Source organism: Lissotriton helveticus, chromosome 9 (assembly GCF_964261635.1).
Source record: "Lissotriton helveticus chromosome 9, aLisHel1.1, whole genome shotgun sequence".
NCBI classification, from domain to species: domain Eukaryota; kingdom Metazoa; phylum Chordata; class Amphibia; order Caudata; family Salamandridae; genus Lissotriton; species Lissotriton helveticus.
In genome coordinates, this window is record NC_136070.1 from 11748570 (window position 1) to 11773727 (window position 25158).

Below are 25158 nucleotides of genomic sequence, written 5' to 3' on the forward strand. Positions count from 1 at the left end.
CACGCACTCAACCCAGGACGAAATCATTCCTGCTACAGGGCCACCCCGAAGCGCACCCATTGACCCTTCACCTGCCGGAATTGCAGCTTCACCAGCATCCGGCCCGCCAAACCACCATCCAGAGAACCCAACCACCTCACATGCATCGTCCTCAACACCCGCTCCGCCCGCAAGCACGCCATTGAACTCTGGGACCTCCTCGACTCAACCACCCCGACGTCGACTTCTTGACCGAGACCTGGCTGAACACCAACTCAGCACCAGACATCGCCATAGCCATCCCAGAAGGCTACAAGATCTCCCGCAGAGACCGCACTAAGAGAGTGGGAGGTGGAATCGCCATCGTCCACAAGAACACCCTCAGAGTCTTGACCAACACCGACGACACCCTCACCACAGCCGAGCACTTCCACTTCAATATCCACACGGCCCCAACAACACCCTCAGAGGAACACTCGTCTACAGACCACCCGGACCCCGACCACAGTTCAGCGACACCATCGCCGACCTCGTCAGCACCCACGCCCTCGCCTCCACGGACTACATCCTCCTGGGGGACCTGAATTTCCACCTCGATAACAACAACAACGCCAACTCCACCGCCCTGATCGACAACCTCGCCAACCTCGGACTCAAACAGCTCGTGACGACTCCCACGCACGCCGCTGGACACACACTGGACCCCATCTTCTCTTCAAGTCCCCACTTCTCCTTCAACCACACCACCAAACCCCACTGGACCGACCACAGATGCGTCCACTTCACCTTCAGGAAACCCACCAGACACCACCGCACCCAACAGATGCCATGCCGCCGCTGGGGCAAGGTCACCGAGGACCAACTGAACACCACCCTCGCCTTGGGACCACCCGCCGACCCCACCGACGCCAACACTGCCGCCATCAACCTCAAACAGTGGATCAATGACTGCGCCGACACCCCCGCCCCACTCAGGACACCCGCCGCCAACCACACCAACAAGAATGCCACATGGTTCACCGAAGACCTCCCGACCTCCATGCACGCCTGCCGGAAGCTGCAGAAAAGCTGGCTCCACGACCGAACACACCAGACAGCTACACAGCCCACAAGAGCGCCACCCGCAGACACCACCAACTTATCAGGACCGCCAAGAGGACTGCCTTCAAGGACCGCCTAGACAGCAACGCACACAATAGCAAAGAGCTCTTCAGCATCGTGAAAGAACTCTCCAACCCCAGCTCCAACACCAATGACATTCCCCCATCGCAAGACCTGTGCCACCTTCTTTCACCGCAAAATCACCGACATCCATGACAGCTTCAAAACTGCCACCCCGCCTCCGCCGCCGAGACCTACACCTCTGCAACCACCACCCGCACCAGCTGCTTGACCGCCTGGTCCAACGTCAGCGATGAAGACACCATCAAGACCATGAACTAGATCCACTCCGGATCCCCATTTGACCCCTGCCCACACCACGTTTTCAACAAAGCCAGCACAGCCATCGCACCCCATCTCCGGAAAACAATTAACATCTCCTTCGAGACAGCAACTTTCCCGGAGAGCTGGAAGCACGCAGAGATCAACGCCCTACTGAAGAAACCCAAGGCGGACCCCAAGGACCTAAAGAACTTCCGGCCCATCTCCCTGCTCCCTTTCCCGGCAAAAGTCACGGAGAAGATCGCCAACAAGACTCGAAGACAACAACATCCTGGACCCTTCCCAATCTGGATACCGCAGCAACCACAGCACCGAGACCACCCTAATTGCAGCCACCGATGACATCAGGATCTTTATTGACAAAGGAGAAACAGCCGCCCTCATCCTTCTGGACCTATCAGCCGCCTTCGACACAGTCTGCCACCGCACCCCAAAAGCACGCCTCTACGACGCCGGAATCCAAGAGAAGGCCCTGGCCTGGACCACATCCTACCTCTCTCCGGCAGATCCCAGAGCGTCCGACTCCCCCCTTCCGCTCCAAGTCCACCAAGATCATCTGCGGCGTTCCACAGGGATCATCCCTCAGCTCAACAGCCCAACACTGTTCAATATCTACATGGCACCACTCGCCGACGTCACCCGACAGCACAGCTTCAACATCATCTCCTACGCCGACGACACACAGCTGATCATCTGATCATCAGCTGATCATCTCCCTCACCGAAGACCCCCGCACCGCCAAGACCAACCTCCACAGACGAATGAAGGCCGTCGCCGAATGGATGAAGGAGAGCAGACTGAAGCTGAATTCAGACAAGATGGAGGTCCTCAGTGTGCGGGCCCACGCCAGCAGCAAGTTGAGGCAGCAGCGCTCTGTGCCCACCACAGCAGATTTGGAGAAACAGGCACACAGCTCTGGCCTGGGCATTGAGGCTCGGATGCTTGCTGTGCACCGGAAACAGGCGCAGCACATGGCAGCAATGCAGCTGCAGCTATATAAAACTGCACGCAACATTAGTCTCCTCACTGAGAGTGTGCAGGAACTGACCACAGCGGTGAAGGAGAGCAACCAGCTGATGGTGGTGCAGCAGGACATCACCCGCAGATGCCACAGGCAGCTGCTCACAAGGCTATCAGCCTACACACGTTCAAACCACCTGATTGGGAACGCCACTTCGCAGCTCTCGTGCAGATCTTTGGCCATGCAGATCCAGATGGTCCAATGCTGTGCTGACGTTGCAAGGGCCCTGGAGCAGGTCACCACCGCTGTGGAGAACCAACAGGCGGCCAACCATGGCAATGCAAGGGGGGGGATGATGCCAGCGAAGGGACATCTAGCCTCAGCAGCCTGTCTGTGCCAGTGCAATCAGAAAGGCGGCGCAGTTCCCGGGCCAACACTGCATCACGACAAAACCAACCCAACATGGAGGGTGAGAGGCGACAGGGTGCGTCCGGTAGGAGGCGCTAGGTACTCAACATTTCTGGCAGTGCCCTGGTGAAGTAACCATGCACGCCTGCTCAGGTTACATGAGCCTGTATGTCTGAATACAGTTGCACTATTGTTTGCTGATTAAAGCACTTCGAGAGCTTGTGAATTAAACAAAAGCTTTATTTTGAAAACAAATCTTCCTCATGTCAATCATTCATGTGGCTTGCGTGAGTGCAGTGTTGTGTGAGGCGAATGGGTGCACTAGAAATAGTTCTGTGTGATGTTGGCGCGGCGCCTGTGACCTTCTGCAGGATTCTCCCCGCGTGCATGATGCACATGTGCAGGTGGCAGGTTGTTCCCCTCCGACTCACTACCGGACACCTCCACAGGTATCCTCCGCTTGGTGGCAATATTGTGGAGTATGGCGCACACGGCCACGATGCGGCAGCAGATCTCAGGCCGGTATTTGAGGGCCCCGCCAGTCTTGTGGAGGATGCGGAATCGACTCTTTAACATGCCAAATGTCCGCTTGTGAGAAGTTGGCCTGATGTGCAGTGTTCACTATTCTAGTGATCACTATATATCAGTCCAAACAACCCTTATTGATGATTGGTTGTAAGTCAACCTTATAGACCAGCTATCCTAGTAGCATGGATACGAGCAGTCTAAGGCTAAGACTCTAGAGGGCGTGTTAAGCCAGCTGTTTTACCATCACATTACCCCTTGAACACCCAGTGAAAGGACACCACACAAGTGTTATGAAAATAAACAGTGTATTTATTAGAATCACAACAGCCCTGTACTCTTTATGAGGACAGGGTGCTAGGCACACAACAAAACTCTTACGAAAATACTTAAGTTAGCACGTTATACACAAATGCCCGAGGGGCACGAAAAACCATATACTTTAAAAGTGGAATGCGAAATTACTAGCAGGTAAGTACAGTACTAATAGGCTTTGGAATCGCTAGGACTTGACTATAGAATCGTTAGATTACTTCTAGGAGACCTAGGGGACTCGGGTGCAGAGTGTGCACTCTCACGCGGGATGCGGGACAAAGTCTATGGAAGCTAGTAAAGGCAAAGTTAGTGTTCACGGGCGAACCCGACCTGGTAGGAAGAAAACGACAGTGGATCCTGACCCTAGGATAGTGAGGCTATGCTGGGACACCGAAGTGCCGAAGTTACCTAGCCCAGGGGCTGCAGCTGCATAGGTCTGAAAAGACGTCGGGAATCTCGTTGCCGGACCAGGAGCCTAGAAGAAGGAAGTTGCTGGCAGGCGACCAGTGAAGAAAAGTTTGATGGATCCAAGCCTGGATCAAGGAAGAAGAAAACCTGAAAGCAGAGGGGACCAAGTTCTTGAATCACTAGCCAGTGATTAAGTGGGCACCAGGATGGCACCGGGCGAAGTCACCTCGACTAGGTGAGTGGGCGACGCTGGCTCTGCAGATCTCACGGACCAGGAGGCGTTGTCGGCCACCAGGATGGAGAGGCGAGATGTCCCACGATGGATGAAGCTGTCGGCGTCGAAGTTACCCAGGATTGGGCAACAAGCCTTGGCTAATTCAAGCCCACGCGGTGGACTAAAAATGGCGTCTTGAGTGGACCAGGAGGGTCCGGAGTGCTCCTCTTCTGGAAGGGAGCAAGGGCCAGTCTGGAGCAACCAGACTAGCAGCAGTGATGTCGTCGGGCGTCGTTCAGAAGGCCACAAGCCAGCGGGCTAGTAGCCAAACAACGCGGTGAGCAGCAAAAAGCAGAAGGGCCCCACGCAGATCGTGGAGATGCTGGGAGGCTGCACTTCGGTGCTGGAGCTGCTCAGGGTCGGGGCTTCTCGGACCCCAAAGCACTCACCAGGAAATTACTCGGCGGGCTTGCTGTGCAGAAGTCGTGCAGTCTTGAAGATGGCCGGTCCCTCGAGGTCTCGTCACACCCACGAATCTCAGCGTGACTGATGATGTAGGTAGAGGTCAGAGGTGCCAGGGAAGCCGGTTCTCGTCGAGCTGGGCAGTCTTGATCCGGAGGAGAGATGTGCAGCAGACCGCAGTGTTCTTAAGATGGTGCCTGCGGATGCAGGGTGACTACTCCTTAGTCACAAGGGAGAAATCTTAGGAAGAAGTCTTGAGTTCCTTTCGTGGAAAGTAGTTTCAGGATTCAAAGATGATCTGATTTGGAAGGGGGCCAGTTCCTACCTTTATCCTGTAAAAAGGGGCTGGCACGCGACTAAGTCCTGCCCTAGGGGTGGGACTAGGAGGGGGGTGGTTACACCCACTTCCTTGGCGGGCTTTTCCCCAGCACAGGGTCTGGAGTGACCCTGGAACTGGTTCCAGCCAGCCTATGCACAGTGAGCACCGGGGTGCCACGTGCAGTCACCTTCCTCTAAAGCCCTGCCTACCTACAATACACAAAACCCTGTCTGGGACGGTGCTGGCACCGCCCCTGGCAGGAAACCCTTTGTCCTTATCTCCTGCTCTGGGAGGACTCCCAGCAGCAGGAGGGCAGACTTGTGTCTCGGTGGCAGCATCCATTTTGTGGAGCTGAGGCTCTGTTTGACTTTAACCGGGGTTAGGGGTTACATACATGTCGTGTCCCTCTAGAAGGGTGGAATGCTAACCCCGTCGCCAGAATTGGCGAGGGGTTAGTATTCCAATTCGTATGACACCTTACTCGACATGTTTTGATAAAGCGATACCAGAGTTGGCATATAACCGCGAGGATTATAATGCACTTAAGAGTATATGGTATGCGATATCATGGAAACGGCCAAGGGATGGATCCCGAAAGCCGCAGACAGGCTCAGCTCATGCCAGAGCACCATCTCACACGATTCCAAGCACTCTGCCTTCAGGATTGTTAAGGCCTGCCATAGGAGTGACTGATAGGAGATCTGTGTGTCCATTTTAGGGTTAGATATAGGTATACTATATCTACAGCAAAGGGTGAGTACACCACCTTGCCCCAGCTGTCGTGCAGCCAGTTGTGCCAGTTTAGTTAGTCAGCCCAGGGGTGGCATAATACATGCTTCAGCCCCTGGGAGACTTCTGGGTACACCTCAGCCCTGGGTACAGGGACTTGGAGAGGGCCCAGTGCCAATTCAGTACTTGAGTACAATTTGGATAGAGAGAACAGCTAGGCTGTGGGTCTGATTAGCAGGCCCACAGCCAGGGAAAGTCGTAAACCAGTGCAGCAAAAAAAGCAAAAATCTGGGTGATCATAGGATTGCAGACCCTACTCTCCTACACCGCTCTATCACATTTCTGGTGTGTATATGCGCAGCATTGTACCGCCGTTCCTGTAGTGTTGCAGGGTTGCGGTATGGGGTGAGGAGGTATTCAAGGAGCCCGTAGGCTCTGTCACCTGAATGGAGGAGCCGAGGGTCAGTGCCTGTTATGTGCCGCAATATGGTCTTAACATACTGTATGTGGGCATGTGTACTTACCTAGGAGATGTCCCTCGCCAAATTTACCCCTGGCCAAGCGGGTGTGTATGCCGCTGTGCCGGAAGATAAACGAATCATGCGTGCTCCCGGGTATTGTGCCACAATGTCTGTATTGTAGGTCCTGGACATGGGTGGGCACGGCATTGGTCCTCCGTGTTGGGTGCTGCATCAGGGGGTCAAGGCCTCTGATGAGCTTCAGGATCATTGCCCCAATGAGCCTGTATTTGGAGTAGATCTCATCATCAGCCTGGCCCAGGAGTGTAATCCGCAGCCGGAAAATGCGCTCCTGGATCCTGCGTCGGTTCCGGGCTGCAGCCTAGAGCCTCAGCCGCCTAGCCACGATGTAGAGACCTGCCATTGTGACTTTCCTCATGCTCCTACTGAGTCTCCTTAAGTGTGTTTGATTTACCCAACACCTGTTTCTTGTATTCCATTTTTTTTTCCCCAATTGGACTTCATGGTTACCACCTGGTTTGGCTTCTCCTTAAATTGCGTCTCGTAATTAGCGATTTATGATATTTTCACTATTTGCGAATGGTGATGAATGGGAATAGCGATTTATTATCGATTTCGCAATTTGGTTGCAAATTCGCTATTGATTCCGCTAATTGTGTGGGTAAATGCTGTTAAGGAATCGCAATGGGGGTTTCCAAATGGTTTTGCGATTCTTTGTTTTGCAATTTCACTATTTTCTGCTTTTGTACTTGATGCATTGCGGAAGTGGGATTTGTATTCGCAATATTGCTTGATGCATCTATGCCTACGTAAAGTAAATCAATACACAAAATAGACAAGGGACTACGGAGCAGATGTAACTGTGAGCTTCATTTTGAAATGTCACCATCCATGCAGTGAATTAACACCGCACACAACAAAGTAAATATATAGTCACTTATAACTGTGCACATGGTACCATTTTAAGCATTATCAAAATTAATTAAATTAAACATATTTAAAGACCTAACAATGAAAAAATGTGGTATAATATCGTTCAGCGGTTCGGGCTGTAGATGTGTTCAAAATCCCTATGGGAAAAAAAGAGTTTTGGGACCCCTCCCCTTTTCCTCAGCCCCCGCTTGACAAATGACCCCGAAACTTTCAAGACAGCAGCTGAAGTGAGAGGAAAACTAGTTTATAAATTTCGTGAAGATTCATCCAACAACGTCAAAGTAATTAGCAAAACAAAACACGCTTCACCAATAAAAACAAGGTTTCAACTATAACTTCCTACTGGCGACCACCAGTGGCCGGTAAGTGTTGGGGTGATCCGTCAAGCAGAGGATCAGAAAAAATGGGGGTTCCAAAACCAAATGTCCCCATGCATTTTCTATAAACTTTTTTGGGAAAGTGATACTTCGAAAATTGCTGAACGGAATTACATCGTATTTGTCAGGAAGGTAAAGCTTGGTCCAGAAAGTGTACGATTTGAGATTTATTGAAAATGCATTCGGTAGTTTTTGAGAAATCGGAGTTAAATATATGTACACAAAATGACTAAAATCGGTATACATAAGCGGCGTTCATTTATGTTCACCACAGCCACTGTTGAAAGTAGAGCGACAATCATGAAAACAGTAGCCACGCCATCTTGTCCCTTTTAGGCCCCATCGCGAAAGTAGGTGGCAGCCATTTTTGTGTCACGACCTCTCTGCCCACTGCCAATAGCTTGCGCGCCTCTCCCCCTCACACCCCAGCCTCGCAAGCATTCCCCCGCACCCCGGCAGCCCCCGGTTTCTCCTGCTTGGACCATAAGCGCACCTCTAGCGCGACCCTGTCTCCGAGCCACATCCCGTGCTGAACCCCCTCGCTCTTTTCATCTCATTCAAAGAACAGGCCCTTCCTTGATAACCTCTTCCTCCCTGCCTGATTGTCCGGCCCGATCCCATGCCATCACCTAGCCCGGCAGATGCAGTTTATTGCCCCCTACCGTAAGGCCCCGCCTCACATCAAAGGAGCGGTGGTTAATCTATACCCTCACACCTCCAGATCCGACAGATCGCCCCCTTTCCCGTTCCCAGCAGAATGTCCAGCTGCGCGACAACCGCCGCATGCTGAGGTCGAGGTGGGAACTTTACTGTAAACATGTGTGGGAACGGGTTTGGAGCGGAGATTCCGAGGATGCCTTCCCGTACATCAAAGCATTAACAAGAATGTGTTTTATGTAATAAAGCAATAAACCTGTGTATAAGAGGCCAGGCCCCAAGGATGCGTTTAGAGCACCTAGAGAAGATACCCTGTTGTCTGATTTGACGTGTTCTGCTCCGTCGGAATAAACTCCTGTTTCCTGCCTTCTGTCTCCAGCGCCTGCCTCTTTGTTTGGTAATCTCGAATGGTATGAGAGGCGGCTAACGCCGGGCAAATACTGAAGGGTTCTTGGTCGAATACGGCCCTACCTTTCAACAATTGGCGCCCAACGTAGGGCCCATCAGCGACGCGTGGATCCAGTGAGAGAGGTCCCAACGACAGAGTGAATGACTGCAACGATCGGGAAGTGCACCTGCCCGATAGACCCTCGTCTGGCAGCCGATCACCCGAACTTCACCGGTTCCGAGCAGACCTCTCTTGAGTGATCAACGGTCCTGACTGGGAACCATCAGGAGTGCCACAGCAATTACAGAGAATAGAGGACGATCAGGCGCTGGAGGCGGAAGGCGAGAAACTGTCCATGCGGTCCGGGTAAGGTCGTGCAAACACGACGAAGTGCGAAGTGATTGTTTGATTGTTTGAAAATACTAGTATTACTCATTTGATTGTTTCTGAGAGATTCCCTATTTGCAAACAAGCACGGAGTCGCCATACTCTGTTTAGTCTTTGCAGATAGTGAAGGGTAGGTAACGCAGGCCTTTGCCCCCGTTGTAACCCGTCGTGCCTACTTCCCTCTCCATTTGATTGATTGTTATCCAAGCATTTACTGTTTTGGAATTGGTTCTCTTTGGATCATTCTCTATTTACAAAAAAGCACAGAGTCGCAATACTCTGTTTAGTCCTTGTGAATAGTGAAGGATAGGTAACGCAGGCTTTTGCCCCCGTTGTAATCCGTCGTGCCTATTTTTATCCCTCATTTGATTGATTGTTTGACCGAACATTGATCGTTCGGAATTGGTTCTCTTTGGGTTATTCTCTATTCACAAATAAGCACAGGGTCGCAATACTCTGTTTAGTCTTTGCGGATAGTGAAGGATAGGTAGTGCAGACTTTTGTCCCCTTTGTAACCCGTCATGCCTATCTTTGCCCCGTTTGTTGGTAGGTGGTTCAGCCCGGACCGTTTATTAGAGGTAGATCATCCGGCTCCGCCGGAGGACGCCCCTAATAAAAAGGACATAAATATATATAAAAAAAACTGCGGGTTAGCCGCTGTATCGTGCTAGCAAACAAAAACATAAAAAATCGTTAGGGAAACCAGAAGGAATCGAGTAAAATCAGTAGGCCACTGATAGGATCTCTTTTCTGACCTCGCTAAAATAGAAACATTAGGAACAACCCCTCATGAGAAATATGAAACTAATGAGAAGAATTGAGCCCGACGCCATGATGGCTGCAAGACAGCCCGGCTCCACCGCCCACCCCGCCCAAATAACGACAACCCTGTTTCAAGCATTATAAATATATACAACACTCCAGCAAAGTAACATGTTAAAACTTTTTATTAAACAACTATTTACATGGCAGCCGGCTGAAACAACAAACCCAACGCATTCGCCGTCTGCTTAACGCTGTCCCTGTCCCGCCTTCAGTGTTGGGCTACTTCGAGCTACTTTTTAGTAGGCTTTGGGCTATAAAAAGTCTACAAAAGCCATCAGCCGGCGAGGTAGCGTCGGTAGCGGCCCGTTGAGCGAATAGGCTGGAGGCTACCCAACGCGCCAAGACTTTGCTGGCAGCCATCGGCCGAAGAGGTCGTCGGGTGGTTGGCCCGGAAGCACCACGGCCACGATGTCGTTGTACGGGCCTTCCCATCCATCCGCCCTGAGGTGGCATCCGGACGGCGTGGGGTGCGCCGGGAGGGAGAGGCGGCGTGAACGAGCCTCCCCCACCTCCCCAGGTGGAGGTGCCTCAGCTACACCCCAGCGCGTTGCTCGGCCAACTGAGTTGCGCCCGCTCTTGCGGCACCGTGCCTCGCGCGGCCAACTGAGTTGCGCCCGCTCTTGCGGCCAGTGCCCCGCCCAGCCAGCTGAGTTGCGCCCGCTCTGGCGGAACAGTGTCTCATCCACCATCCAACTGAATTGCACCCGCTCTTGCGGTGCAGCGACAGGCGGCTGCCACGGAACTCACAAAATGGCGGCTGACACCCCGGATTTGGGCCTGGTCCATTGGAGTGGCGCTGGGCTGCCTTGGAACTCGGATGCTTGCCTGCTCGGGCATGAGCCCCACTCTTGAAGACATCCTCTCAGTTCTAAAAATTCTTCGAAAGTCACTGGCCCTCGGCTCCCGCAGGCTTCCGGTGGGGGCCACCGCCACTGTTGCTCGACTATCCCCCATGGATATGCCACTGCCCCGGGCGACTGCCACCTTGTCCACATCTGGTATCGGAGGAAAGACTGATTCAACGTGTCGGCGGAGGGATACACCTGCTGTCCCGCTCTCCGGAGTGGCCACAACATTGTCACAAGATGGTGGTACTCTCGTGCTGACACCGGCCTTTGTACTGCCAAACTCGATCAGCTCCGGTGGGACCTCAGCGGGACCCGGTAGGGAAGATTTTGTCTTCCTCGCCTTTAAGCCGCAGTCCACGCCGCTTGCCCTCTCTGTTGGCGCTAACAAACTTTTTGGACTACCGAAAGGGATTCTGGTCCGGCCGCTAGTTGTCGGAGGCATTTGAACTGTACTCTGGACCCACCCGGCCACGCCCCAAAATGGCGCCAGTATGGGCGAGACTTGCAACTCCTTATGACGTTTTAGCTGCGTAGCCTTGATATTATGGGATATGTATACGGTCCTTGAACACGTGGCGGGCGGGGAAGGGTACTGACTGGGCATACGGACAACCCTGCTGATATTGGTTCTTATTCACTATTGATTATTGTATTTTCGAAGTAATGCTACTCATGATGCTCGCCCATGGTATGCGTATAAACGATTTTATTGTAACTGATCTTGTTTTACTTTCAATTATAAAATCAACCTTCATTGATCCTGCAACCATTTGTCTCGTTTGAGTTTTTACAAAAAAAATGAAGCAATTTTGGTTATGAAAAATTAGAAAGGCATGGTACATACAAACAATGCGAAAAGAATAGTCAAGATCTGTCGTATTTTTGCATTCCTGCAGCATAAGCAATAGGTAAAAGGCTCGGATATTTAGATATATCTATGAATGGGACGATAGACCAGTCCCTCTGGACTGCAATGCCGAGATGCAAGGTACTGCTTCCCACAGAAGATAAGTTAGGCACATGGTAGGTAAAAACATTTTCGTGTCTTTGCGCGCTGATGTGCTTTGTACGCTGTCACCCCCCCCCCCCTTTCTTTCTCTGCAGGTTAATATCGGAATTTCAGCTGGAGTATGGAGAAGACCCAGAATGCACCGTGTTACACGCAGAAAGAAGAAGAATTGTATTGTATGAATGCACGCGTGGGCCCCGATTTGTGTTGTATGAATGCTCATGTGTGGCGCACGTCTGGGTTGACGAACGAATGCTTTTTTTGTATGACTGAGGTATGGATCGAGCAGTTAATGGAATAAGAAAAACAAGCCCGAACATGGTACCTACATGTGAAGGACGAGAAAGAATATAGCACTTACCCTACCTAGGAACGACTCTCTCTCCCCCTCTGGAGCTAGTGAATGGGAGAATGGCCTACGCCAGAAACTTGAAGAGTTATTGTAGTACCTCGGACCCCAACCGATATCCCAAATGAACTCCCTAAATGACGCGCACCAGTGAGTCAACTTAATGTGCAGACTAGATGAGAAAAGTTAAGGATACCCCGGGTTGGGATTCATTTAAAATCCCCCCCTCAGCCCAGAAATTAGGGATGTTGTCATGTTTTAGATTCACCCCCTCTTCTTCCATCCTCATAGAAAAGTCAGAATTGCACCATCGCACATCCGACAGACACCCCTCCTTTACCTCAACTCGGGTCGACATTTGTTAGATGTTGGAAGGCCCCACCGTGAGTATAAGCACGACTGGACCAGTGTCCGGCCAATTAAAAGGAGTAAGTATTTATTGAAGCAAGATTACCCACAGAAATTGTTTGCTATTAGGAAGGAAGGAGAACGAAGAGCTCGACCCCCCGAATGAATTATATGGAGTACTGAAAATATGCAACACGCATGAAAAGGCTCTTTCGCCAAAAAATAGCCCTCTGTTTTATCTTAAGTTTTCGTACTTGATGTATGTACTGTCGCAACCTATCTGGTATTTGTGTTTACGCAAACTATGAATTTATGTTTTCCCTCAGCTTGTGTTCTCTTTTTACGTAAAAATGACCCGTACTGATCTATATGTGCGTGCACTGAATAGCCTATTATTGTACACGTCTCTCCCTCTCTCTCCCTCTTATTATGTTGTACGTGTACTAATAGCCTATTTGGTACGCACGACGCTCTCTCCCTCTGAGAGCTCCCTCGCTCCCTTTTGAATAGATGACGACACTGTACCTCGCCGGTACGGGAATAATTGGCTCTTAGACACGACAGTGTTTGAACAAATTGACAGGAACAAAACAATCGTATTTTGCCATAGTACTGCCTCTCCTTTCTGTAAAATGATGAAACTTAATTGGCCGAGAAAGAAAGGACAGGCGAGACGACTGATGTCCCCTAATCTGACCCTTACAAAGGGAACTATATGTCAGTGGCTTTTTTCTTAAGTACTTTGGTAACACCACCCTCATCGTTCGGATTACCTCTGCCCATTGTACAAAAAATAGAATGTCCGATACGTCCCCGTTCCTCCAGAATGGTCCTAGTTCTGTACCAGCCGTCCCGGAAAATCTTAAAGATTGTAGCTATAGTCCCATGATAACAGCATTTCACAATTTTTATAAATTAACAGACCTTGAAGAAACATAGTTCAACAGGATTTGTTTTAAACAAACGCGAGTCTCTACTGAAGGAGCCGGTTTGAATTCGATAAACTATGTAATTTTTAGATATCAGACTTCTTGCCACGTTCGCAACTATAACAAGAGTAAAACACCAGACAGACGTGTTGTTTGAAAATAAAAAATGCTTGCCAACCTGCACTACAGCAATGGTGCATGAGTTAACAACATACACCGATGTAAGGTTTACTAAGCATCCACCCTATCGTGACCAATGAACGTTTCCCCAACTACTTGGGGTTGGGAGAGAAATTAAAGTGTGTAAACATCTTCCCCTGCCAATTCTCAAAAAAAAATTTTTTTATACTCATTCAAGGATAACGTGCAGTCGTCGGGAGGAGAGAGGCCGGATGTGACGCACAGCCTGGCTACAGATCGGGGAAAATCTATGACCTCGACCTAGGGGGAGCCGCAAAGCAAAGAGTTGCGGGACAAGGCACCGTTCTCAGCGTGGAAAGTGAAGGAAAGAAGGGCCACCCAGAAGCCCCTGCACGTTGATGAGCTCGTGTCGAAAGTCCCAGCCCATTGTGCCCGATTGATGGGCCCGCTTGCTTGAAATTTCTGCCCTCCTTGGTCCGTTTCAGATCTGACCCACTCCACCCTCTCTTCCCTCGGCCTCCCAAAGCACGCCCCTATAACCCCCCCTTTTTTCCATATGGAATTTTTGAACTTGACTCTGAGGACAAACACAGGACTGTGGTCCGAGAGCAAAGAATGACCACACCCTGCAACGCGAGATCTGAAGTAGAGCTGGACGCGTAGCTCCACCGCCGGTGCTCAACAGCGCCAACGAAAGAGGAAGAACGACGAGAACCTACCAGTGATGGCTCGCTGTAAAAAGACACTGGACAGACGAACCCTTTTTTTGAACATTTCCACCCCTTGACTGTCCCTTGTCAAGTTGAATTTCTCTCCCAATCACTTCATATTGATTGCCACCCAATTGAGTTTTCATAACCTTACATCGGTCGCTTTTCAATTGTACAAGGATAACTATGCACATGAACATGCTGTTTAGTTTTGATCCCCAGGGAGCCCAGACCTCAAGTGATAATAGCCCTTATTCTGCCAGAACATTTTCTGTATGACATCATGCTTGTATTCGAACGAATTTCCTGTATCGTCTAAATAATGTCCCCGTCTCCAAGGTCTGACGTATGACACAGCTAATGTAATTTTATATGCACTGCCTCCTCGCCTATCGCATTGACTACCTGTGGTTATGTACGATTCTGTCAACATTTATAGTAGGATTATTTCTATCTGCCCGTAATGCATATGGGCTACCAAAGACCTCGATAGACAGCCCAGCCACATACCTCCCTTATTAGTATAACTAAAATGTCAGCTTGTACGTCCTTACCTCAGACATGAACAGAAATGAACTTACTCATGATAAAAACTGGGGACTGTGGAAAATGACTAAAATCGGTATACATAAGCGGCGTTCATTTATGTTCACCACAGCCACTGTTGAAAGTAGAGCGACAATCATGAAAACAGTAGCCACGCCATCTTGTCCCTTTTAGGCCCCATCGCGAAAGTAGGTGGCAGCCATTTTTGTGTCACGACCTCTCTGCCCACTGCCAATAGCTTGCGCGCCTCTCCCCCTCACACCCCAGCCTCGCAAGCATTCCCCCGCGCCCCGGCAGCCCCGGTTTCTCCTGCTTGGACCATAAGCGCACCTCTAGCGTGACCCTGTCTCCGAGCCACATCCCGTGCTGAACCCCCTCGCTCTTTTCATCTCATTCAAAGAACAGGCCCTTCCTTGATAACCTCTTCCTCCCTGCCTGATTGTCCGGCCCGATCCCAGGCCATCACCTAGCCCGGCAGATGCAGTTTATTGCCCCCTACCGGAAGGCCCCGCCTCACATCAAAGGAGCGGTGGTTAATCTATACCCTCACACCTCCAGATCCGACCGATCGCCCCCTTTCCCCGTTCCCAGCAGAATGTCCAGCTGCGCGACAACCGCCGCATGCTGAGGTCGAGGTGGGAACTTTACTGTAAACATGTGTGGGAACGGGTTTGGAGCGGAGATTCCGAGGATGCCTTCCCGTACATCAAAGCATTAACAAGAATGTGTTTTATGTAATAAAGCAATAAACCTGTGAATAAGAGGCCAGGCCCCAAGGATGCGTTTAGAGCACCTCGAGAAGATACCCTGTTGTCTGATTTGACGTGTTCTGCTCCGTCGGAATAAACTCCTGTTTCCTGCCTTCTGTCTCCAGCGCCTGCCTCTTTGTTTGGTAATCTCGAATGGCATGAGAGGCGGCTAACGCCGGGCAAATACTGAAGGGTTCTTGGTCGAATACGGCCCTACCTTTCAACAGTAGGGTTCGAGACACTCGTGTGAATTTCTCCAATCCAGTTTTTAAAAATAGAGCCGTCTGATTGGCCTAGGGGGCTTTTTTCCCTTGGGCCAACTCACTCCTGCAGGGCTCTGACTGGCTGCCTGCCACATGAGAAAAATGGTTGCAGGCAGTCATCAAAACATTTGGGGATGTCCTGCAATTGTATTTAAAAAATATCCTGTCCTCCCTCCTCCACAGTTCCCCCCACCCGGGGCAAAAAATTGAAACAAAAAGAAAAAATGTAAGGCGTTGGCCAGCGTTCCTACTAATTAATATATTGAGACATCTGGGGTGGGTAGGGCCCAGGCGTCTTAGAAAAATGCCTGGGAAGGGGGCTTGAGTGGGGCCCTCTCCCCGCGCCTCTGTTGGGCCCTGGGGACCTCATCTCCCGGAGTCTATTGAACATTTAAGGGGATGGGGCATGCCGCACCCCTCTATGTGCCTTTATTGGGCCCTGAACACCCCGTTAATCGGGTCAAACATTTAAAACAGGGGAAGAAGTTGCAGCCCCCCCTCCCTGAGCCCCATCCTCTGAAGCCAAATGACATGTTATGGGGAGGGGCCTCTTGTGGACTCCAATCCAATCCAATCCCTAGGGGTCAAACAGTGAATACAAGGGAGAGGTCATGCAGCCACCATTCCCAAGCCACTAATGGCCCCCGGGGGCCCATCCTCTGGGGACAAATATTAAATACAGGGAGTATGGCATGACAACGCTCTCCTGAGCACTAAAACACCCCAGGAACCCCATTCCCTGGGGTCGAACACTGAATACAGGGGAGGGGGCAGGCAACACCCCTCCCAGAGCCCCTAAAAGGCACCCGGGACCCCATCCCCTGAAGCCAAATGACATTTTATGGGGAGGGGCACGTGCCACCCGGGCCTCTATTGAACTCCAGGGACCCCATTCCTAGGGGCCAAACAGTGAATACAACGGAGGGGTCATGCAGCCACCATCCCCAAGCCACTAATGTGCCCCAGGGGCCCCATCCTCTGGGGCCAAACATTAAATACAGAGGAGTGGGTCATGCCAACCCTCTTCCAGAGCATTAATGGCCCCCAGGAACCCCATTCACTGGGGTCACATATTAAAAACAGGGGAGGGGGCAGGCACTGCACTCCACAGCCGTGTAAAGGCCCCATGGACAGCACCTCCCTGGCCGGCTTACTCTCTGTGTCCCGGGAGCCCACCCGCGCCAAACTGTAGTTTCCCTGCCAAGGCAAATTTAAATACATGTTAGGATGTGGCAAACAGATAAGTGTGCAGATCAGACCGAACCCCTGCCACGTCACCCTTTACATACCGTATGATGTACATCTGGATGGCGTCCGGCTGCAGGTGAATGGCTCGTGTTACATCTTTCAGCGCTTTTGGTAACTCATGAATCTGGAAATCAGTCACAAAAAACAGGATCAGCCATACATTAATTTCAAAATTCAGGCTAACACCCGGATGAAAGGGTAGAATTCATGCAGAGGCACAGTAACCATGGCAACACCCATCTATCATGTGTTGACTATCCTTAAATCAAAGATAAAAGAGACAGGCACACAATAATAGATGAAGGATGGAGTATTAAAGACTGATATTGATACAACAGTGAACAGTGAAAAACGGTGGCGACTCAAAGGGCTAAGAGTATAAGAGGCGTGCGGCATGCCTACATTCATAGACGGTGGATCTGGGATAGACAGGCACACTCAAAGGGGACAAATATTAAATACAGGGAGTATGGCATGCCGGTTCAGACAGGCACACTCAAAGGCTGGGAGTCTAGGACACGTGCCTGCTCTCATAGACGGTGCAGCGGGGACAGACAGGCACACTCATGGGCTGGGAGTCTAGGACATGTGTCTACTCTCATAGACGGTGCAGCGGGGACAGACAGGCGCACTCAAAGGCTGGGAGTCTAGGACATGTGTCTACTCTCATAGACGGTGCAGCTGGGACAGACAGGCACACTCAAAGGCTGGGTGTCTAGGACATGTGTCTACTCTCATAGACGGTGCAGCGGGGACAGACAGGCACACTCAAAGGGTGGGAGTCTAGGACATGTGTCTACTCTCATAGACGGTGCAGCGGGGACAGACAGGCACACTCAAAGGCTGGGAGTCTAGGACATGTGTCTACTCTCAAACGGTGCAGCTGGGATAGATAGTCACACTCAAAGGCTGGGAGTCTAGGACTTGTGTCTACTCTCATAGACGGTGCAGCTGAGACAGACAGGCACACTCAAAGGCTGGGAGTCTAGAACATGTGCCTACGCTCATAGACGGTGCAGCGGGGACAGACAGGCAAACTCAAAGGCTGGGAGTCTAGGACATGTGTCTACTCTCATAGACGGTGCAGCTGGGACAGACAGGCACACTCAAAGGCTGGGAGTCTAAGACACATGCCTGCTCTCATAGACGGTACAGCTGGTATAGACAGTCACACTCAAAGGCTGGGAGTCTAGGACATGTGTCTACTCTCATAGACGGTGCAGCTGGGACAGACAGGCACACTCAAAGGCTGGGAGTCTAGGACATGTGTCTACTCTCATAGACGGTGCAGCTGGGACAGACAGGCACACTCAAAGGCTGGGAGTCTAGGACATGTGTCTACTCTCATAGACGGTGCAGCTGGGACAGACAGGCACACTCAAATGCTGGGAGTCTAGGACATGTGTCTACTCTCATAGACGGTGCAGCTGGGACAGACAGGCACACTCAAATGCTGGGAGTCTAGGACATGTGTCTACTCTCATAGACGGTGCAGCGGGGACAGACAGGCGCACTCAAAGGCTGGGAGTCTAGGACATGTGTCTACTCTCATAGACGGTGCAGCGGGGACAGACAGGCGCACTCAAAGGCTGGGAGTCTAGGACATGTGTCTACTCTCATAGACGGTGCAGCGGGGACAGACAGGCCCACTCAAAGGCTGGGAGTCTAGGACATGTGTCTACTCTCATAGACGGTGCAGCTGGGACAGACAGGCACACTCAAAGGCTGGGAGTCTGGGACATGTGTCTACTCTCATAGACGGTGCAGCTGGGACAGACAGGCACACTCAAATGCTGGGAGTCTAGGAAATGTACGTACTCTCATAGACGGTGCAGTTGGGTCAGGCAGGCACACTCAAAGGCTGGGTTATAGGACACGTGCCTACTCTCAAACGGTGCAGCTGGGATAGATAGGCACACTCAAAGGCTGGGAGTCTAGGACATGTGTCTACTCTCATAGACGGTGCAGCGGGGACAGACAGGCACACTCAAAGGCTGGGAGTCTAGGACATGTGTCTACTCTCATAGACGGTGCAGCTGGGACAGACAGGCACACTCAAATGCTGGGAGTCTAGGAAATGTACGTACTCTCATAGACGGTGCAGCTGGGTCAGACAGGCACACTCAAAGGCTGGGTTATAGGACACGTGCCTACTTTCAAACGGTGCAGCTGGGATAGATAGGCACACTCAAAGGCTGGGAGTCTAGGACATGTGTCTACTCTCATAGACGGTGCAGCGGGGACAGACAGGCACACTCAAAGGCTGGGAGTCTAGGACATGTGTCTACTCTCATAGACGGTGCAGCGGGGACAGACAGGCACACTCAAAGGCTCGGAGTCTAGGACATGTGTCTACTCTCATAGACGGTGCAGCGGGGACAGACAGGCACACTCAAAGGCTGGGAGTCTAGGACATGTGTCTACTCTCATAGACGGTGCAGCGGGGACAGACAGGCACACTCAAAGGCTGGGAGTCTAGGACATGTGTCTACTCTCAAACGGTGCAGCTGGGAAGATAGGCACACTCAAAGGCTGGGAGTCTAGGACATGTGTCTACTCTCATAGACGGTGCAGCTGGGACAGACAGGCACACTCAAAGGCTGGGAGTCTAGGACATGTGTCTACTCTCATAGACGGTGCAGCTAGGACAGACAGGCACACTCAAATGCTGGGAGTCTAGGAAATGTACGTACTCTCATAGACGGTGCAGCTGGGTCAGGCAGGCACACTCAAAGGCTGGGTTATAGGACACGTGCCTACTCTCAAACGGTGCAGCTGGGATAGATAGGCACACTCAAAGGCTGGGAGTCTAGGACATGTGTCTACTCTCATAGACAGTGCAGCGGGGACAGACAGGCACACTCAAAGGCTGGGAGTCTAGGACATGTGTCTACTCTCATAGACGGTGCAGCTGGGACAGACAGGCACACTCAAAGGCTGGGAGTCTAGGACATGTGTCTACTCTCATAGACGGTGCAGCTGGGACAGACAGGCGCACTCAAAGGCTGGGAGTCTAGGACATGTGTCCACTCTCATAGACGGTGCAGCTGGGACAGACAGGCACACTCAAATGCTGGGAGTCTAGGACATGTGTCTACTCTCATAGACGGTGCATCTGGGACAGACAGGCACACTCAAATGCTGGGAGTCTAGGACATGTGTCTACTCTCATAGACGGTGCAGCGGGGACAGACAGGCGCACTCAAAGGCTGGGAGTCTAGGACATGTGTCTACTCTCATAGACGGTGCAGCGGGGACAGACAGGCGCACTCAAAGGCTGGGAGTCTAGGACATGTGTCTACTCTCATAGACGGTGCAGCGGGGACAGACAGGCGCACTCAAAGGCTGGGAGTCTAGGACATGTGTCTACTCTCATAGACGGTGCAGCTGGGACAGACAGGCACACTCAAAGGCTGGGAGTCTAGGACATGTGTCTACTCTCATAGACGGTGCAGCTGGGACAGACAGGCACACTCAAATGCTGGGAGTCTAGGAAATGTACGTACTCTCATAGACGGTGCAGCTGGGTCAGGCAGGCACACTCAAAGGCTGGGTTATAGGACACGTGCCTACTCTCAAACGGTGCAGCTGGGATAGATAGGCACACTCAAAGGCTGGGAGTCTAGGACATGTGTCTACTCTCATAGACGGTGCAGCTGGGACAGACAGGCGCACTCAAAGGCTGGGAGTCTAGGACATGTGTCTACTCTCATAGACGGTGCAGCTGGGACAGACAGGCACACTCAAATGCTGGGAGTCTAGGACATGTGTCTACTCTCATAGACGGTGCAGCTGGGACAGACAGGCACACTCAAATGCTGGGAGTCTAGGACATGTGTCTACTCTCATAGACGGTGCAGCGGGGACAGACAGGCGCACTCAAAGGCTGGGAGTCTAGGACATGTGTCTACTCTCATAGACGGTGCAGCGGGGACAGACAGGCGCACTCAAAGGCTGGGAGTCTAGGACATGTGTCTACTCTCATAGACGGTGCAGCGGGGACAGACAGGCGCACTCAAAGGCTGGGAGTCTAGGACATGTGTCTACTGTCATAGACGGTGCAGCTGGGACAGACAGGCACACTCAAAGGCTGGGAGTCTAGGACATGTGTCTACTCTCATAGACGGTGCAGCTGGGACAGACAGGCACACTCAAATGCTGGGAGTCTAGGAAATGTACGTACTCTCATAGACGGTGCAGCTGGGTCAGGCAGGCACACTCAAAGGCTGGGTTATAGGACACGTGCCTACTCTCAAACGGTGCAGCTGGGATAGATAGGCACACTCAAAGGCTGGGAGTCTAGGACATGTGTCTACTCTCATAGACGGTGCAGCGGGGACAGACAGGCACACTCAAAGGCTGGGAGTCTAGGACATGTGTCTACTCTCATAGACGGTGCAGCTGGGACAGACAGGCACACTCAAATGCTGGGAGTCTAGGAAATGTACGTACTCTCATAGACGGTGCAGCTGGGTCAGACAGGCACACTCAAAGGCTGGGTTATAGGACACGTGCCTACTTTCAAACGGTGCAGCTGGGATAGATAGGCACACTCAAAGGCTGGGAGTCTAGGACATGTGTCTACTCTCATAGACGGTGCAGCGGGGACAGACAGGCACACTCAAAGGCTGGGAGTCTAGGACATGTGTCTACTCTCATAGACGGTGCAGCTGGGACAGACAGGCACACTCAAAGGCTGGGAGTCTAGGACATGTGTCTACTCTCATAGACGGTGCAGCGGGGACAGACAGGCACACTCAAAGGCTCGGAGTCTAGGACATGTGTCTACTCTCATAGACGGTGCAGCGGGGACAGACAGGCACACTCAAAGGCTGGGAGTCTAGGACATGTGTCTACTCTCATAGACGGTGCAGCGGGGACAGACAGGCACACTCAAAGGCTGGGAGTCTAGGACATGTGTCTACTCTCAAATGGTGCAGCTGGGACAGATAGGCACACTCAAAGGCTGGGAGTCTAGGACATGTGTCTACTCTCATAGACGGTGCAGCTGGGACAGACAGGCACACTCAAAGGCTGGGAGTCTAGGACATGTGTCTACTCTCATAGACGGTGCAGCTGGGACAGACAGGCACACTCAAATGCTGGGAGTCTAGGAAATGTACGTACTCTCATAGACGGTGCAGCTGGGTCAGGCAGGCACACTCAAAGGCTGGGTTATAGGACACGTGCCTACTCTCAAACGGTGCAGCTGGGATAGATAGGCACACTCAAAGGCTGGGAGTCTAGGACATGTGTCTACTCTCATAGACGGTGTAGCGGGGACAGACAGGCACACTCAAAGGCTGGGAGTCTAGGACATGTGTCTACTCTCATAGACGGTGCAGCTGGGACAGACAGGCACACTCAAAGGCTGGGAGTCTAGGACATGTGTCTACTCTCATAGACGGTGCAGCTGGGACAGACAGGCGCACACAAAGGCTGGGAGTCTAGGACATGTGTCTACTCTCATAGACGGTGCAGCTGAGACAGGCAGGCACACTCAAAGGCTGGAAGTCTAGAACATGTGCCTACGCTCATAGACGGTGCAGCGGGGACAGACAGGCACACTCAAAGGCTGGGAGTCTAGGACATGTGTCTACTCTCATAGACGATGCAGCGGGGACAGACAGGCACACTCAAAGGCTGGGAGTCTAGAACATGTGCCTACGCTCCTAGACGGTGCAGCGGGGACAGACAGGCACACTCAAATGCTGGGAGTCTAGGAAATGTACGTACTCTCATAGACGGTGCAGCTGGGTCAGGCAGGCACACTCAAAGGCTGGGTTATAGGACACGTGCCTACTCTCAAACGGTGCAGCTGGGATAGATAGGCACACTCAAAGGCTGGGAGTCTAGGACATGTGTCTACTCTCATAGACAGTGCAGCTGGGACAGACAGGCACACTCAAAGGCTGGGAGTCTAGGACATGTGTCTACTCTCATAGACGGTGCAGCTGGGACAGACAGGCACACTCAAAGGCTGGGAGTCTAGGACATGTGTCTACTCTCATAGACGGTGCAGGTGGGACAGACAGGCGCACTCAAAGGCTGGGAGTCTAGGACATGTGTCTACTCTCATAGACGGTGCAGCTGGGACAGACAGGCACACTCAAATGCTGGGAGTCTAGGACATGTGTCTACTCTCATAGACGGTGCAGCTGGGACAGACAGGCACACTCAAATGCTGGGAGTCTAGGACATGTGTCTACTCTCATAGACGGTGCAGCGGGGACAGACAGGCGCACTCAAAGGCTGGGAGTCTAGGACATGTGTCTACTCTCATAGATGGTGCAGCGGGGACAGACAGGCGCACTCAAAGGCTGGGAGTCTAGGACATGTGTCTACTCTCATAGACGGTGCAGCGGGGACAGACAGGCGCACTCAAAGGCTGGGAGTCTAGGACATGTGTCTACTGTCATAGACGGTGCAGCTGGGACAGACAGGCACACTCAAAGGCTGGGAGTCTAGGACATGTGTCTACTCTCATAGACGGTGCAGCTGGGACAGACAGGCACACTCAAATGCTGGGAGTCTAGGAAATGTACGTACTCTCATAGACGGTGCAGCTGGGTCAGGCAGGCACACTCAAAGGCTGGGTTATAGGACACGTGCCTACTCTCAAACGGTGCAGCTGGGATAGATAGGCACACTCAAAGGCTGGGAGTCTAGGACATGTGTCTACTCTCATAGACGGTGCAGCGGGGACAGACAGGCACACTCAAAGGCTGGGAGTCTAGGACATGTGTCTACTCTCATAGACGGTGCAGCTGGGACAGACAGGCACACTCAAATGCTGGGAGTCTAGGAAATGTACGTACTCTCATAGACGGTGCAGCTGGGTCAGACAGGCACACTCAAAGGCTGGGTTATAGGACACGTGCCTACTTTCAAACGGTGCAGCTGGGATAGATAGGCACACTCAAAGGCTGGGAGTCTAGGACATGTGTCTACTCTCATAGACGGTGCAGCGGGGACAGACAGGCACACTCAAAGGCTGGGAGTCTAGGACATGTGTCTACTCTCATAGACGGTGCAGCTGGGACAGACAGGCACACTCAAAGGCTGGGAGTCTAGGACATGTGTCTACTCTCATAGACGGTGCAGCGGGGACAGACAGGCACACTCAAAGTCTCGGAGTCTAGGACATGTGTCTACTCTCATAGACGGTGCAGCGGGGACAGACAGGCACACTCAAAGGCTGGGAGTCTAGGACATGTGTCTACTCTCATAGACGGTGCAGCGGGGACAGACAGGCACACTCAAAGGCTGGGAGTCTAGGACATGTGTCTACTCTCAAATGGTGCAGCTGGGACAGATAGGCACACTCAAAGGCTGGGAGTCTAGGACATGTGTCTACTCTCATAGACGGTGCAGCTGGGACAGACAGGCACACTCAAAGGCTGGGCGTCTAGGACATGTGTCTACTCTCATAGACGGTGCAGCTGGGACAGACAGGCACACTCAAATGCTGGGAGTCTAGGAAATGTACGTACTCTCATAGACGGTGCAGCTGGGTCAGGCAGGCACACTCAAAGGCTGGGTTATAGGACACGTGCCTACTCTCAAACGGTGCAGCTGGGATAGATAGGCACACTCAAAGGCTGGGAGTCTAGGACATGTGTCTACTCTCATAGACGGTGTAGCGGGGACAGACAGGCACACTCAAAGGCTGGGAGTCTAGGACATGTGTCTACTCTCATAGACGTGCAGCTGGGACAGACAGGCACACTCAAAGGCTGGGAGTCTAGGACATGTGTCTACTCTCATAGACGGTGCAGCTGGGACAGACAGGCGCACTCAAAGGCTGGGAGTCTAGGACATGTGTCTACTCTCATAGACGGTGCAGCTGAGACAGGCAGGCACACTCAAAGGCTGGAAGTCTAGAACATGTGCCTACGCTCATAGACGGTGCAGCGGGGACAGACAGGCACACTCAAAGGCTGGGAGTCTAGGACATGTGTCTACTCTCATAGACGATGCAGCGAGGACAGACAGGCACACTCAAAGGCTGGGAGTCTAGAACATGTGCCTACGCTCCTAGACGGTGCAGCGGGGACAGACAGGCACACTCAAAGACTGAGAGTCTAGGACATGTGTCTACTCTCATAGACGGTGCAGCTGGGACAGACAGGCACACTCAAAGGCTGGGAGTCTAGGACATGTGTCTACTCAACAGATGGTGGAGCTGGGACAGGCAGGCACACTCAAA

The 25158-nt window shown here is 52.0% G+C and overlaps 1 protein-coding gene across 3 annotated transcripts in view; it reads right to left on the reverse strand.

The window, feature by feature from the left end:
• The window catches only part of TTC6 (tetratricopeptide repeat domain 6), a 1585904-nt gene that overhangs the window by 1031638 nt on the left and 529108 nt on the right, over positions 1–25158 (reverse strand). For all 3 annotated transcript variants that reach the window (XM_078659352.1, XM_078659351.1, XM_078659353.1), the window contains exon 19: positions 16991–17073. In XM_078659352.1, coding sequence (XP_078515478.1) covers positions 16991–17073 — 83 coding nt within the window. The remainder of the gene's footprint in view (positions 1–16990; positions 17074–25158) is intronic.